At 40.6% G+C, this 13,881-nt stretch overlaps 1 protein-coding gene across 1 annotated transcript in view; it reads left to right on the top strand.

The window, feature by feature from the left end:
* LOC124612397 (transmembrane protein 214-B) overlaps positions 1 to 13,881 on the top strand; it is a 149,716-nt gene that overhangs the window by 10,396 nt on the left and 125,439 nt on the right. The window contains exon 4 of the mRNA XM_047140578.1: positions 5,041 to 5,232. Coding sequence (XP_046996534.1) covers positions 5,041 to 5,232 — 192 coding nt within the window. The remainder of the gene's footprint in view (positions 1 to 5,040; positions 5,233 to 13,881) is intronic.

The raw sequence follows: 13,881 nt of genomic DNA on the forward strand, positions 1-13,881 counted from the left end.
GCAATAACAGCCCAACCCTTTCTGCTTCTATTGCATTTATCTGTAATTAAGTGGAGATGTTTTGTTTGAGGGTAAGTTACAGCCAAGTATTTTATTGAGTAGCTCCCATCTTCATATGAACTCCTTCCTCCATCTATCTTGCTTTACAGCTGTACTGTAGTTATATGTCCGTATTGCCTTCTTGTCAACTGCTGGAGCAACTGTTTAAGTATGGAGAACATTTGTTGCATGTCCACTCCTGTTACATGGTGCTCTTTTGGATTCTCTTTACCCATATCAGTTAAAGCCACAGTCATATTTTGCCCAGTGTTGTCCTTTCTGAGCTGCATTTCATACAGTAACTTCTGCTGCACATAATTCTGAGTAATTCATTGTCATTAGAAATATGTCACTGAAAAAGTGTTGCTTTTTGGCAGTTTGAAGCCTATGTTGTACTCAGATACAAAAATTTTTCTGAATGTTCTTTCGGAAACAGTAGGAACATTCTTTTCTTTGTGGTATTCCGAGTGTCTATCCCAAAATAAGGATGTAATTGAGAGATCACATTCCAAATTCATCTTGTTGGGACTCTGTTGACTGCTGTAGTGATTGTTATATTTTGATATGGCAGTGATAAAATTTGTGATGTCTTGTACAGGTCTATCACGAAATTTATGTGGATAGTTTACATGTTCACCTGAAAGAAAAAGGCATTAGAATTTATATTGTGGTTTCTAACACAAATATTTCAACAATATGTTATTTGGTACAAATGGGAACTTACAGTACATAGATTTGAACTGTGGAACTGCAAAAACCAGCTTTATTTGCTATTGTAAATTCCATTTCCCTCTCGCATGTTTCTGTAAGAGATGAACTCTTAGAAAAGCTTCCTTGCAAATCATGACTTCCATTCCAAATACCTACGTGTTATATGAAAATGTATCAGCATTAGATGATGTATTCTTTGTAGTCTTTTTAGGATAGCTACTAAAGGAAGTACAAGTCAACAGAACAAAATAAAATAAATTTATAAGACATTAGCCCCTTTGTACTTAGAAAATTGAAACAAACCTCCAACCTTTTGGTACCTACTTTTTGCAGCTCATTGGGTAAGTATTCAAGGTTTCCTATGTCCCTAAAAAGAATGAAAAAGGTTTTCTTCTCCCCCAACGAGTTTAGTATAGTACGTATTCCAGCAAGTACATGGACTTGGTGTAGAGGCTGCCTGAAAAGCGTTGTTGTTTGTGGAAGACACATACTGCTGACCAGCATTATTTAGTTTTCATTTTTTCCATCCAGTTCTTCACTTTCTTTTTCTTGAAGATTTTGATTTCTAAGGTGATTATTCAGCTACTCTACATGTTTCAAACTGCAATATGAAGAGCAAAATGGTCTCGGAGCTTTTGTAAGATGTAGCCATATGCCACGCAGAAAATTACAGACCACGTAAATGAAATTTGAGAGAGAAACATTTTTATAAGTCTGTTGTCATTAAAACTAAATTATTACAGCATTAAACAGCCACTGAAATATGCCCAGGAAGCTTTCTCATTAACAGAAAAGACTGCGATCAGATGTGTGAATAAAGTTAAGAGAAACAAAGTTACAAGCCACGGAACAATGGTTACCAGCAATGAACACTTTTCTATACTTACCAAAACATCATGTGAATTGGAAATGTAGTTTGATGGATGCCAAGATTTATCAATGTCAGTATCGAAAGGATCAGGCTCCTCATTTCCACTAGCGTCACTTGCAAATAGTCGTTGAATATGCATTGAAGTTCCTCACGCTCTCGAGCTGTCAGCCGTTTTGGAGTTGCTTGTGACTGTGTATATTCTGGAAATATTTACAGATTACAAAGTATAGAATGCCACACCATCTGTTGCAAATAGATGGAACTTTTGTAACAGAACATGAAGGCGGCATGGTTAAGAATGTCACAATATGAAAAACTCAATTTCAAAAAAATGTAGCTTTTGCCTATATCTCTCTGACCCCTTCAGTTATACACTTTCAACATATCACTTTTGCAACATAAACCATGCACTCTGTAATCTTCACTATCTTGTGCTCAGGCAGCTTTGCATGGAGCACCATGTCTGTCCAAGTCTTCTGGAACAAACAAAAAAGAGCAAGCAAGCAACCAGCAGTGCGAGGGTCATTCTTCTGTAACTAGAAGGCGCATACATCATATATTTATTGTTCCTGGTTTATGGATATACAGATGTTGTCTTTCCTGTTTGAAAGAGTTCCTCTCTACTGTTCAGCGTCAGTATTCTTCTCGGCTATTCATGGTGTAAACCGTAATTTTTACAAGTAGCACAGATGTGTAGAAAGACAAACAATTTTTATACAGGATACTTGTGGTACATAAAGTTGGGGAAACTCTCACAAATTGGCCTAGGAAAACCACCCAAACTACAGTGCATACACAGTGTGCAATATTTTCAGTGTTCTCTCTCTCTCTCTCTCTCTCTCGCCACACAAACTATTGGTCGTAGAGAAAAAAAAATTAATATGACCTTTTTTGTAGGAAATGTAATGTATGGTAGTTTAATTTTGTGTTGGTATATGTTTTCACTAGAGACTGCAGTTTACGAATAAGTCAAGAAAAAAGTACCAGTGTGGTGTTAAAAGATAGCCCCACACTCGCTGCCCTCCAGTCATGCCTTTTGTGGTGTCACCGCCAGACACCACACTTGCTAGGTGGTAGCTTAAATCGGCCGCGGTCCATTTAGTACATGTCGGACCCGCGTGTCACCACTGTGTGATCGCAGACCTAGCGCCACCACAAGGCAGGTCTCGAGATACGAGATAGCACTCGCCCCAGTTGTACGGACGACATTGCTAGCGACAATACGGACGAAGCCTTCCTCTCATTTGCCGAGAGACAGTTAGAATAGCCTTCTGCTAAGTCCATGGCTACGACCTAGCAAGGCGCCAATTGTAACAGTGCATGTATCTTACGAGTCGCATTTGTATAGTCAAGAGAGATGTATCACAAGGAATAATAAAGTTAAGTATATTCCACAGCTACGTATTTTCTTGATAGCAGTCATAACGTATCTTGTTCCAGACTTGACGCCAGTCGGCGTGTGTGTACGCGTGCCTTTCTTTCGGCTACTTCAGTGTGGCGTAACAGTCTTGTTACGTCACAACACCTTTTTCTTACCACTGTGTAAAATTTTGCCACTACATGAATTATTTACCATGTCTGATCTCTTTTGGTCTTTGTTTTCTGGGCTGTTATCACACCACTGTCTGCTGGATTGTCTTGGGATCAAATTTGCAATACATCTAACAGCCTTCTTCTGAAGCTTCACTAAATTATGTGTATGCATATGTGCTGCATTTCCTTAGATTATAATCCAATACAATAAGAGGAAAGTCTAGGTTGGAACGTCAACAATCATGAAAGGATAGATCGCTACTCACCTACTGAGGTGGCACGTCGAGATGCACAGTCTCAGTGAAAATACTGTTACACACTAAGCTTTTGGCCAAAGCCTTCTTCGGAAAAGAAAGAAACACACACACACACACACACACACACACACACACACACCCCTCACACACACACGACTGTGATCTGTGGCCACTCTGGCAAGATTGCATCTCTTCTGTTGAACAGAAGCAGCAGTCAGGAGTGGGGCAGGCAGTGGGAGGAATAGTAGAGATGGATGGTGGAAAAAAAGAGCAGTTGTGGGAAATGCAGGGACTGGAAGGTGGCAGGACAAGTCTGCCAGGGGCAGCATTGGGAGGCTTTGAGGGGAAAAGGGGGGGGGGGGGTCATTGGGAGTGGAGAGAGGAAGCGACTTGTGGGTGTGTTGGCAGAGAGCAGTGCACAATGAGGGTAAAGGGGACTTGAATTGGAAGGAGGTTATAGGACAAGGGGGACAGAATCTGTTGGGTGGAGAGCAATAGGCTATCAGAGGTTGAGGTTGGGATAATTTTGGTAGCAGAGAATGTGATATAACTTAAACTCCCAGTTGTGCAGTTCATGAAAGCTGGTAGAGGAGGGGAGGATGCAGATGGGCCAGGTTGTGAAGCAACTATTAATAACATGCTTGATTTTAATGGCTGCTTCACAAGCCAGGCCATCTAGATCCTCCTCTCCAACACAGCTTTTCTGAACTGCACAGATAGGAGTTATCCTTATAACGCATGCTCTGCTACTGAAATTATCCAGGCCTCAACATACTCACACCCTCTACCCAACAGTTTCCGTCCCCTCTGTGTCCTCTAACCTCATCCCAATTCACTCTCCTCAGCCTGATTGTGTGCTGTTCTCTGCCAACATATCCACCAGTCTTTTCCCCTCTCTGCTCTTCTCTTTGTCTGCTACCTGTTCCACAGCCTCTCAATGTTGCCTTTGGCAGCCTTGTCCTGTCTCCTAGTCCCTGCACGCTCCGCCAGGCAGCACTCTTCTCTCCTCCTACCCATACTCACCCTTCTGTGCCCCACTTTCGACTGCTGCTTTTGCTCAGTGCAAGAGTTGCAGTCTGGCCAGAGCATCCGGAGATAGTGGTCGCGTGCGTGCACTCGTGTGTGTGTTGGGGGGGGGGGGGGGGGGCATATATGTGTGTGAGGTATGTCTGCTTGTGTGAATATATGTGTGTTTTCGTTTCTTTTCTGAAGAAGGCTTTGACCGAAAACTTTGTGTGTAACAGTCTTTTTGTTGTGTCTGCCTACAACTCAACATGTCATCTTTACGGTGAGTAGCAAACTAACCTTTCATAACAATATAATAAGTGATAGTCTAGGCCATAGTATATTGTTAGCAGCATGTCTGTATTTACTGTCCTAGACATCCTCCTCATACAAAAGCTGCTAGCTCCTTTTTTTAAGCATATGTTGTTGATATGATCCGCCCATGTCAAATGTGTATCAACAGTGATGCCCAAAAAAATGGTGACTCTCCACTTCTTTGAGAAATTAATTACCTTGTCCAAGACAGATATCGTTACTCTTTCTGATTTATTTGCTTGTAATTGTGTGTGTGTTGCCTCGTGTGAGTGATCTTGCTTGATTGTAAGAATAATTTTTATTTTGCAGGAACATCATCAGGATTGGGGTATAAAGTAGTTCTGCAATTGCTTGCATTCCAGAGCCCTTTGTTGACAGTAACAGCTATTCCAAAGGCAATGGAGCTAATGAATTCATATCAGAACAGACAGTCCATTGGGTTGTCAATTTTGTGGGCTATTGGGCTTGGGGGCATCAAGGATTTTGCAGCAGGCGTGAAAGGTGACATTGCTTTTTCTTTTAATTTCATTTTTGAAAAATCTGTGTTGAAAATGCATATAATTGACATGTCAGTTATAAAATTTGTCTGAGGTCTCTAGTCCTGTAGGTTACTATCGTAACATTAAATAACTCAGACAGAACGAGTGGCCATATTTATTTCCAGGAAGTAAAATTCCAAGCGCTTCCAACAGAAACATTTAATATCAAGATAAACTATACTTAGCGTCCAGAATTGTTGATTCCTTTCTCAAGAAGGAAAGAGAGAGATGTTGGAAAGGAGGTGCAGTTTGAGAGGGGCCTACCTCATTCTCAGAACAGGTGGGCTCCACTCAACCTTAGTTATGTTTGTCCCTCCCTACCTTCATACCCTTCTACACCCATCCCTCCTTCCTCTCCGAGGAAGGAACTAACAGTTATAAAAGCTAGATATAGTCACTTCCAATATTAAATGCATCTTTTGACAGCATTTAGCATTTCACTTCCTGAATGCATGTGATGGGCAACCATTCTGTGTTGTTGTAATGTTAAATTTTTCTTAATGAATTATTCTTTTGCTGTATTAAATAAATGCACTCATTTAAATTTTAGCTAGTGTGCATAAGTATCAACTAATTTGTGACCAAGACCAAGGATGTACCCAGTGAGGGGCAGGGAATTATAGTTCCCTCCTCCCATTCCCCGTCCCCTCCTAGGAAAAATTTTCAAAAACCCAACTCACATTCTGTCTACAGACAAATCAGGTCAGTATTAGTTTGAAGAAATCCAGAATATGTTATGGATATTGACTAGTAGCAGGTGTTCGCAGATCCGTTTGACATGGAATTTAAAACCATTATTCACTACAAATCTAATATGAGTTGCCACTTCACAATTTGTGCTGTACAGTTTATTCTTTACCTTCTCTTGACTAATGATATTACCTAGGATCTTTTTTGTGGATGCTTTGAATTATATAAATTTTAAAAAACTGAAAACAGTTCTTTGTTGTTAGCAGCTTTCTCTTGTTAGTAAAACAGTTATGGTAGTGGAGCACCATTTAGTATCAAGCAAAGAGAGCTTGAAAAGTTATCCATGGCAGAACATTTCCCAGAGTATGGACATAAGATACAATTTGAAAAGGTGGGTCACAGCTCATGCATTGACATATCAGCACACTGTTATGAAGGAGGCAGTTGAGATCAGAATAAATTGCAAATTTTTTTAATTAAGACCAGGGCACACACACTTAGTGAGGCATGATGGTGGGCTTTGGACATTGAAAAGAAGGAAAGACAGATACTTGATGCTTGAAGGGAGATAGAAGTGGCAGTTACAAATGCGGAACTTGCTCTTCATGCCAACTGATGTCACTCGGCTGGAGCTGCCAAGAGCTGTCCAGCTTGCCTTCCCGTGCATGCATAACATGAGTTCTCCTGTGGGATGTTTCAGGTGCTGCTGTCATGCCTGTATAAATGGAAAACTGTACCTACCCCCACAACCAGTAGTTGTTTACTCCCAATGATGATGATGATGATGATAATGATAGCTGTCAAAAGCTCAAGCATTTTATCTGAAGTAACTCGGCTTGAAAACTTAGAAGGTTTTACTGGATCAGCTGAGTAGTTGTTCAAGCAAATGTTAAAAGAAACAGTGCTGTGGGAAAATGCAAATTTCATACAGACCTTTTTCTTAGACATTTTTTTACGTTTTTCATAAACTCTACAACAATGCATCAAATTACTTCATTCAACTTATGGTATTGAATCACCTTCAGAAAATACTTTTTGCAGTTGGTTTGAAGAATTTCATCATGGTCATGCTTTTGTCAGCATTGAATTTTGTGAAGATCAGTCAAAATTGGTTGCAGTTAATATGAAATCAAACTCTTGACACTTAGTGTAATGCAGAATCCATAGAGCACTAAGGTTGTTATGTTTACAAACAATCTGTAAAAAAATTAAAAGGCAAAAGCACCATTTGCATGCACAACTTTTTATTTTGTGACATAAGTTACAGCTGTTTATTTCATAGATGAGCTAACCACCACAGCAGTTTCATACAATTTTGCAAAGATATTTAATAAAAGACATAATCAAAATTACGAACTGCATAAAAAAAATACTTTTTAGCCTCCTCTCCCTCCCCCCCCCCCCCCCCTCCTCCTCCTCCTCCCCCGCCTCAGTGTGGATCTCTCTCAATTATGTCTGCTAACTTGGAAGGGATTTCACCACATGTACTAATATTGAAACTTTCTGGGGCATTTGCAAAGTGTACATATCCTGGCTAGTTGGCAGCTGATTAGATGATTTTGACTCCTCATGTACACAATCGATAGGAAGAAATTAGGCTTTATTGAGTTGATCAATAGAAATCTTAATCTTTACTCTTGATGGTGAAGAATGTAGATAGATGTTGACTCATTTCCTATGGTCATTCATATGGTTGTGTGATTCCACTCTTTACTTGTCAATTTTAACAAATACATGGCTTGTACTCGTAAGATCTGTGTGGATTAAATGAGTTTCTTTGGATTGTGGGAATACTCCGCCAGCTTGAAATGAGTCATCCTTTTCTTCAGTGTGATGATGAAAGTTTGAAGACCAATATCCATTGTGATATGAGGCTCCTGGATGAAATCTCTGAACACCTTCAGTATAGTACCATACAGCATTTCTGCTATTGTACAACTACTTTCTTTCTGGAAGAAAAGGTGAAGGCCAAGTAGAATTGTGAGTACTATCCCATTTAGCTGTAGTGTAGTCTCGTATGGCATTCACCAGCATATACACTCCTGGAAATGGAAAAAAGAACACATTGACACCGGTGTGTCAGACCCACCATACTTGCTCCGGACACTGCGAGAGGGCTGTACAAGCAATGATCACACGCACGGCACAGCGGACGCACCAGGAACCGCGGTGTTGGCCGTCGAATGGCGCTAGCTGCGCCGCATTTGTGCACCGCCGCCGTCAGTGTCAGCCAGTTTGCCGTGGCATACGGAGCTCCATCGCAGTCTTTAACACTGGTAGCATGACGCGACAGCGTGGACGTGAACCGTATGTGCAGTAGACGGACTTTGAGCGAGGGCGTATAGTGGGCATGCGGGAGGCCGGGTGGACGTACCGCCGAATTGCTCAACACGTGGGGCGTGAGGTCTCCACAGTACATCGATGTTGTCGCCAGTGGTCGGCGGAAGGTGCACGTGCCCGTCGACCTGGGACCGGACCGCAGCGACGCACGAATGCACGCCAAGACCGTAGGATCCTACGCAGTGCCGTAGGGGACCGCACCGCCACATCCCAGCAAATTAGGGATACTGTTGCTCCTGGGGTATCGGCGAGGACCATTCGCAACCGTCTCCATGAACCTGGGCTACGGTCCCGCACACCGTTAGGCCGTCTTCCGCTCACGCCCCAACATCGTGCAGCCCGCCTCCATTGGTGTCGCGACAGGCGTGAATGGAGGGACGAATGGAGATGTGTCGTCTTCAGTGATGAGAGTCGCTTCTGCCTTGGTGCCAATGATGGTCGTACGCGTGTTTGGCGCTGTGCAGGTGAGCACCACAATCAGGACTGCATACGACCGAGGCACACACGGCCAACACCCGGCATCATGGTGTGGGGAGCGATCTCCTACACTGGCCGTACACCACTGGTGATCGTCGAGGGGACACTGAATAGTGCACGGTACATCCAAACCGTCATCGAACCCATCGTTCTACCATTCCTAGACCAGCAAGGGAACTTGCTGTTCCAACAGGACAATGCACGTCCGCATGTATCCCGTGCCACCCAACGTGCTCTAGAAGGTGTAAGTCAACTACCCTGGCCAGCAAGATCTCCGGATCTGTCCCCCATTGAGCATGTTTGGGACTGGGTGAAGCGTCGTCTCACGCGGTCTGCACGTCCAGCACGAACGCTGGTCCATCTGAGGCGCCAGGTGGAAATAGCATGGCAAGCCGTTCCACAGGACTACATTCAGCATCTCTACGATCGTCTCCATGGGAGAATAGCAGCCTGCATTGCTGCGAAAGGTGGATATACACTGTACTAGTGCCGACATTGTGCATGCTCTGTTGCCTGTGTCTATGTGCCTGTGGTTCTGTCAGTGTGATCATGTGATGTATCTGACCCCAGGAAGGTGTCAATAAAGTTTCCCCTTCCTGGGACAATGAATTCACGGTATTCTTATTTCAATTTCCAGGAGTGTAGTTAACTTTTACATTTTTCCGTTAGCTTGTGCATGGCAGGCATTCAGTGTTGTCGATTTACAGCTACAGGTATTTGTGCAGGCTCAAGATATACTAGACTGAAATTGTTATTAACTGTTTTGGCTTCCCAAATTTGATCATCCAGGATCTTAAATATTGTTGTCACTGCTTTAACTGCTTCAGTGTTTCAGAGGTGGATAACTTCTATCCAAAGGTGAATCTGCCTGTAAAACAGTAAGTAATTCCATCAGAGGGCAATAAGGATACATGTCAGTGTGTAAGACTTTAAAATGTTCATCGACAATGGCGAAATCTCCAATTGTTGATTTAGCATAACTTGAAATTTCGCCCTCCTGGCTAGATGCACGTACCTTATTCCATTGCTGAAAATCCTTATTTAAATTTGGATGGAGGAATTTGAATGATATTAACTTTACTGAAGATCTTGCACTTTGATGAGCCATTTTGTGGTAATATTAAACATTGTGAACTAATATTGTTTGAGAACATATGGATCAGCGGTTTCAGTGACCTGTCACACAACAGTGGTAATTCACCAGGGGTACTAAACTCTGTAAATTTCAGTTCAGTGTTGCAACTTGACTTGAGACACATTGATGTTCCTCACCTTTTCTTCTGTGACAGCTATTTTGTAATAATCCACCATCTCTGATTCTTTCAGCCTAGATAGATGGTCAATCACTATATTGTATATGTCAGACACAATGCAACTTGATTGTGAACTAAGAAATATACTAGAGACAACAGATTTGGAATGGTGAAGGCTTCTCCTTCTTCTGTTTGATGCAAAATTTAATGAGCCTGATCTGTGTAGACATAAGATGTCCTTCCTTCGAGTAGATATTTGAAATATTTTATGGCTGAATATGTACTGAGAGAAGTTCTTGTTTATAAGTTGAGTAATTCTTTTGGACAAGAGAAAACTTCTTTGAAAAGAAACCAGTATGTTTCCACATTTCATCCTATTTCCATTATAGTGTTGCTCTTGCAGCAAAGTTTTACAAATCAACTTACTTATAGTGCAGCTTGGGCTAGATTTTCATTACATTTTTCAAATTATTTTCTTGATTCTGGAGTCCTGTCAATTTTCCTTTTGTCAGTCTTGTTATTCCCCTCCAGAGAGGAGAGATTCATTTTGTACCATATGTTCTAGGTGACTGTGATAGAAGTTAAACATGATGAGTGATGCGGCTGAAAGTGCTGGGATATGCATGCAATTATTTCACATATCGATGGTAGGCAATGAAAAACCTCATAACTCCACTTAGTTAAATTCTAGAGCGGAACCAAAAACAATTTCTTGAAAAATAGTACAAAGTGATATAGATAAAGTTCTATATGTGTAACTGTATAGCAGAAGCCTAGTTATTGACAGATTAGAAAAACCCATGCACTTTCAAATCTCTCTTTGATCGCAGAGTTACTGATAACTGGAGGTATGAGGTTGTCTCAGACAGATGGAGCTACAAGGTTTTCATTGCATACCATTGATATTATGGATGAGGTGTCTGTAAAATGGTTATTACTCTTTCCTCATCTGGTTTGGTTCTTTCTGACGTAATGGTGTAAATCAAGAAACTTGTTTTCTGAGTGCTGAACAACTTCCCAAGATTAATTCTCGGAACATAATTATCAGAATATAATCTGTGAAGACAAAATAGAAATCAAATCCTTGCATTACTTCATTGATATGTGCCAGGTGCATTCCTCAATCCCAATGGCATGAAATTAAACTCATATAGGCCAAAAGGAATGGTGATTACTGTTTTGTGTTTTATCCACGGTTGCTGCAGTTTCTGGAAATCAGGGAATTTCAAACACATCAGGGAAATCGGGGAAGTATCAGGGAATTCTGAAAAAAAATACTGGAAAATCTCATTTTCGTCTCTGTAGATGAAATGGTTTGTTAACTGAAATGTTATGCATCATTGCTGGCTGGGTGCAGCTGAGTACATGCTCCACCTCCTTATTTCCTCATTCCTACTGCTTCTCCCGTTCCTACGACTCCCCTCAACTTGCAGTCAGTATTGCCACCAGTTCTTTCCACTAGCCTAACGGCTGCCGACAACAGGCAGGAAGGCGTGAGCAGTGGTTTGTTTGGATTTGATTCTCAGAAACTGTAGATGCAGTGGCTGGAGGTGGTGGCCATGTGTGCATGAGTTGTCTCCGAGTGATTGTGTGAATGTGTGTGTGTGCGCTTGTTTTCTGACAAAAGCTATGGCTGAAAATTTTGTTGTGAGAGTGTGATTGTCTTTTCCAAGTGCCTGTCTGTGGCTCAGCAATCACCTTTAATGGTGAGTTACTACCTATCCTCACTATTATTGATTCTCAGAGTATTCGCACAAGTTGTAGCTTGCATAAACTGATCACCACGTTCTCATTTCATCAACATGCTGTCTGTGGCTCTTGAACAGCTGGCCATATGAGTGGATTTCCATGACGAGCCAAAACTGCAGGCCGTTTCTGTGGGTATCTCTAATGGATCGGGCCTGCTGATCTGAAGCCATTTGTTTCCCACTAATGAGCAGACCCTGCTTACCAGATCTAGTCTCACCAATCTGCCCGCAGGCCGGGTCTGTGTGGCATAATGCAGCAGATTTTCATGGCTTATGCATGGACCCAGGATGGACGATGAATTTCAGTAATTGCAAGTGTCTCAATGCATGTACATTGTATAGTGTGGTGTTTTATAGGCATTTTATTTGTTATAGTATGTTTTGGCATTTCAAAAGTAGTCTACATGTTGGAAAGTATGGACATTAAGAAGAAGAAAATTGTGTCAGTTGCTGGCACTATGTATGCTATGTACTCATATATTTCTCAAAAGAAAAATCGCACAATACCTGTAGAATAATAGACATAATACAGTGGGTATTAACTGGCTATAATGAACATAGCAGAACCAACATCTTATTGATGGTCACCTACAGTGTTGGTTTACACAATTCTTCCCCACCTTAGACACTTCTTTTAAGAGACCTACTTTTTTCTTAGGTTATTTTTGAAATCAATGATGGTATTTTGTATCTGTCTTGTGACTCCAAGGAAATGCATATTTTTGTCACCAAATGTGTTTCTTTTATTGAAATAAAATAACATCAGTGGTCTTAATGGAACGCATATGCCATTTGGCTTGTTGTCTCCATCTAAAAACATTTCATTACAAAAAATCTTGATGTGAGCACTTAAATTTTTGCTCACACCTGGAAATGCCATCTGCTTGCAAGTTTTTTTATTAGATATTTCATTATTTACACTATTATTTCTTGTACTATAGTCACAAAGGCAGATTGTCAACTTATTTCTTAACATCCCTCAAGGTCTCAAAATTTGTCAGGGAAGAATGCTAAAACTTGTCTGGAAATCAGGGAATCTCACTTGGGGGAAATTGTGGCAGCCCTGCTACCTTCTCCTACAAGTGGGAATTGTTAATAACCTATTAAGTGGTCTATATTAGAAAATGCTTATTTATTATGAAGGGTTAAATTAACATCACTCATTCATGGAATTGGACTTTGGTCTGGGAGGTGGCAATCGTTTGGACAGTGATAATCTCCATAAGCACACCAGTGGCCATCTGGTTGTCTGCTGCGGCATTCACTCAAGTATAAGGTGATCTTTTTTTTAAAGAGGCTCCTTGGGAAAATTTTATACTTACATTACTGATCAAAATTACCAACTGTTTTATTGAGATAAAGCATCTACCAAAATAGTTAACATTATATGTATTCTAAACTTATGTAATTTATTGATTGTCTACAGTCTGATAATGAAAGGAGAAATAAAATAAATGAAAAGTGCCTTAATTTTTATTTGCACGTACTTTTTGTTTATGTCTCTGTAGTATCGATACTTTTAATCAGCTTCATCATTGGTATCACTATCTTTATTTAGAAACCTATTGGAATTTCTTCCTTTCTGAACACTGCATATGCAGTAGTTTTTGAATCCTTTCATAGTAGATTCACTTTAGATTTGGCCTCTTGCAGTAAGCCCCTGCTTGGATACTGAGGATTTCTTTAACTTTCCCCCTGGTATGAGAGCAAGGTCTTTATGAAGAAGCCACTCACCGTCACAGGTGAATCTTAAAAGACTACTCTAGAGCTACCTAAGTACAATTTGAGAAAACATAGATTTTCTTTTTACAGTACTGTATAATAAATAATCTGAGACATTAACTTCATTTGTGTGGCCAAATTGTCTGTAGTTAATACATAAATATTGAAGATATTTTAAATCCATCTTTGTGACTACAAGAAAATGAATATTTTGCCATTAAATGCTTTTCATTTTATTGAAATAAAACATCGCCAGTTGTCTGTAATGAAATATATTTACAATTTAGCATGCTTTATAAATCAAAACACAATTCGTTACAAAAGATATTGATTTAATTTTAGTATTTTATATGCAGTTTTTGCTCACATCAAGGAATAGCT

This window comes from Schistocerca americana, chromosome 4 (assembly GCF_021461395.2).
Source record: "Schistocerca americana isolate TAMUIC-IGC-003095 chromosome 4, iqSchAmer2.1, whole genome shotgun sequence".
In the NCBI taxonomy this organism is placed as follows: domain Eukaryota; kingdom Metazoa; phylum Arthropoda; class Insecta; order Orthoptera; family Acrididae; genus Schistocerca; species Schistocerca americana.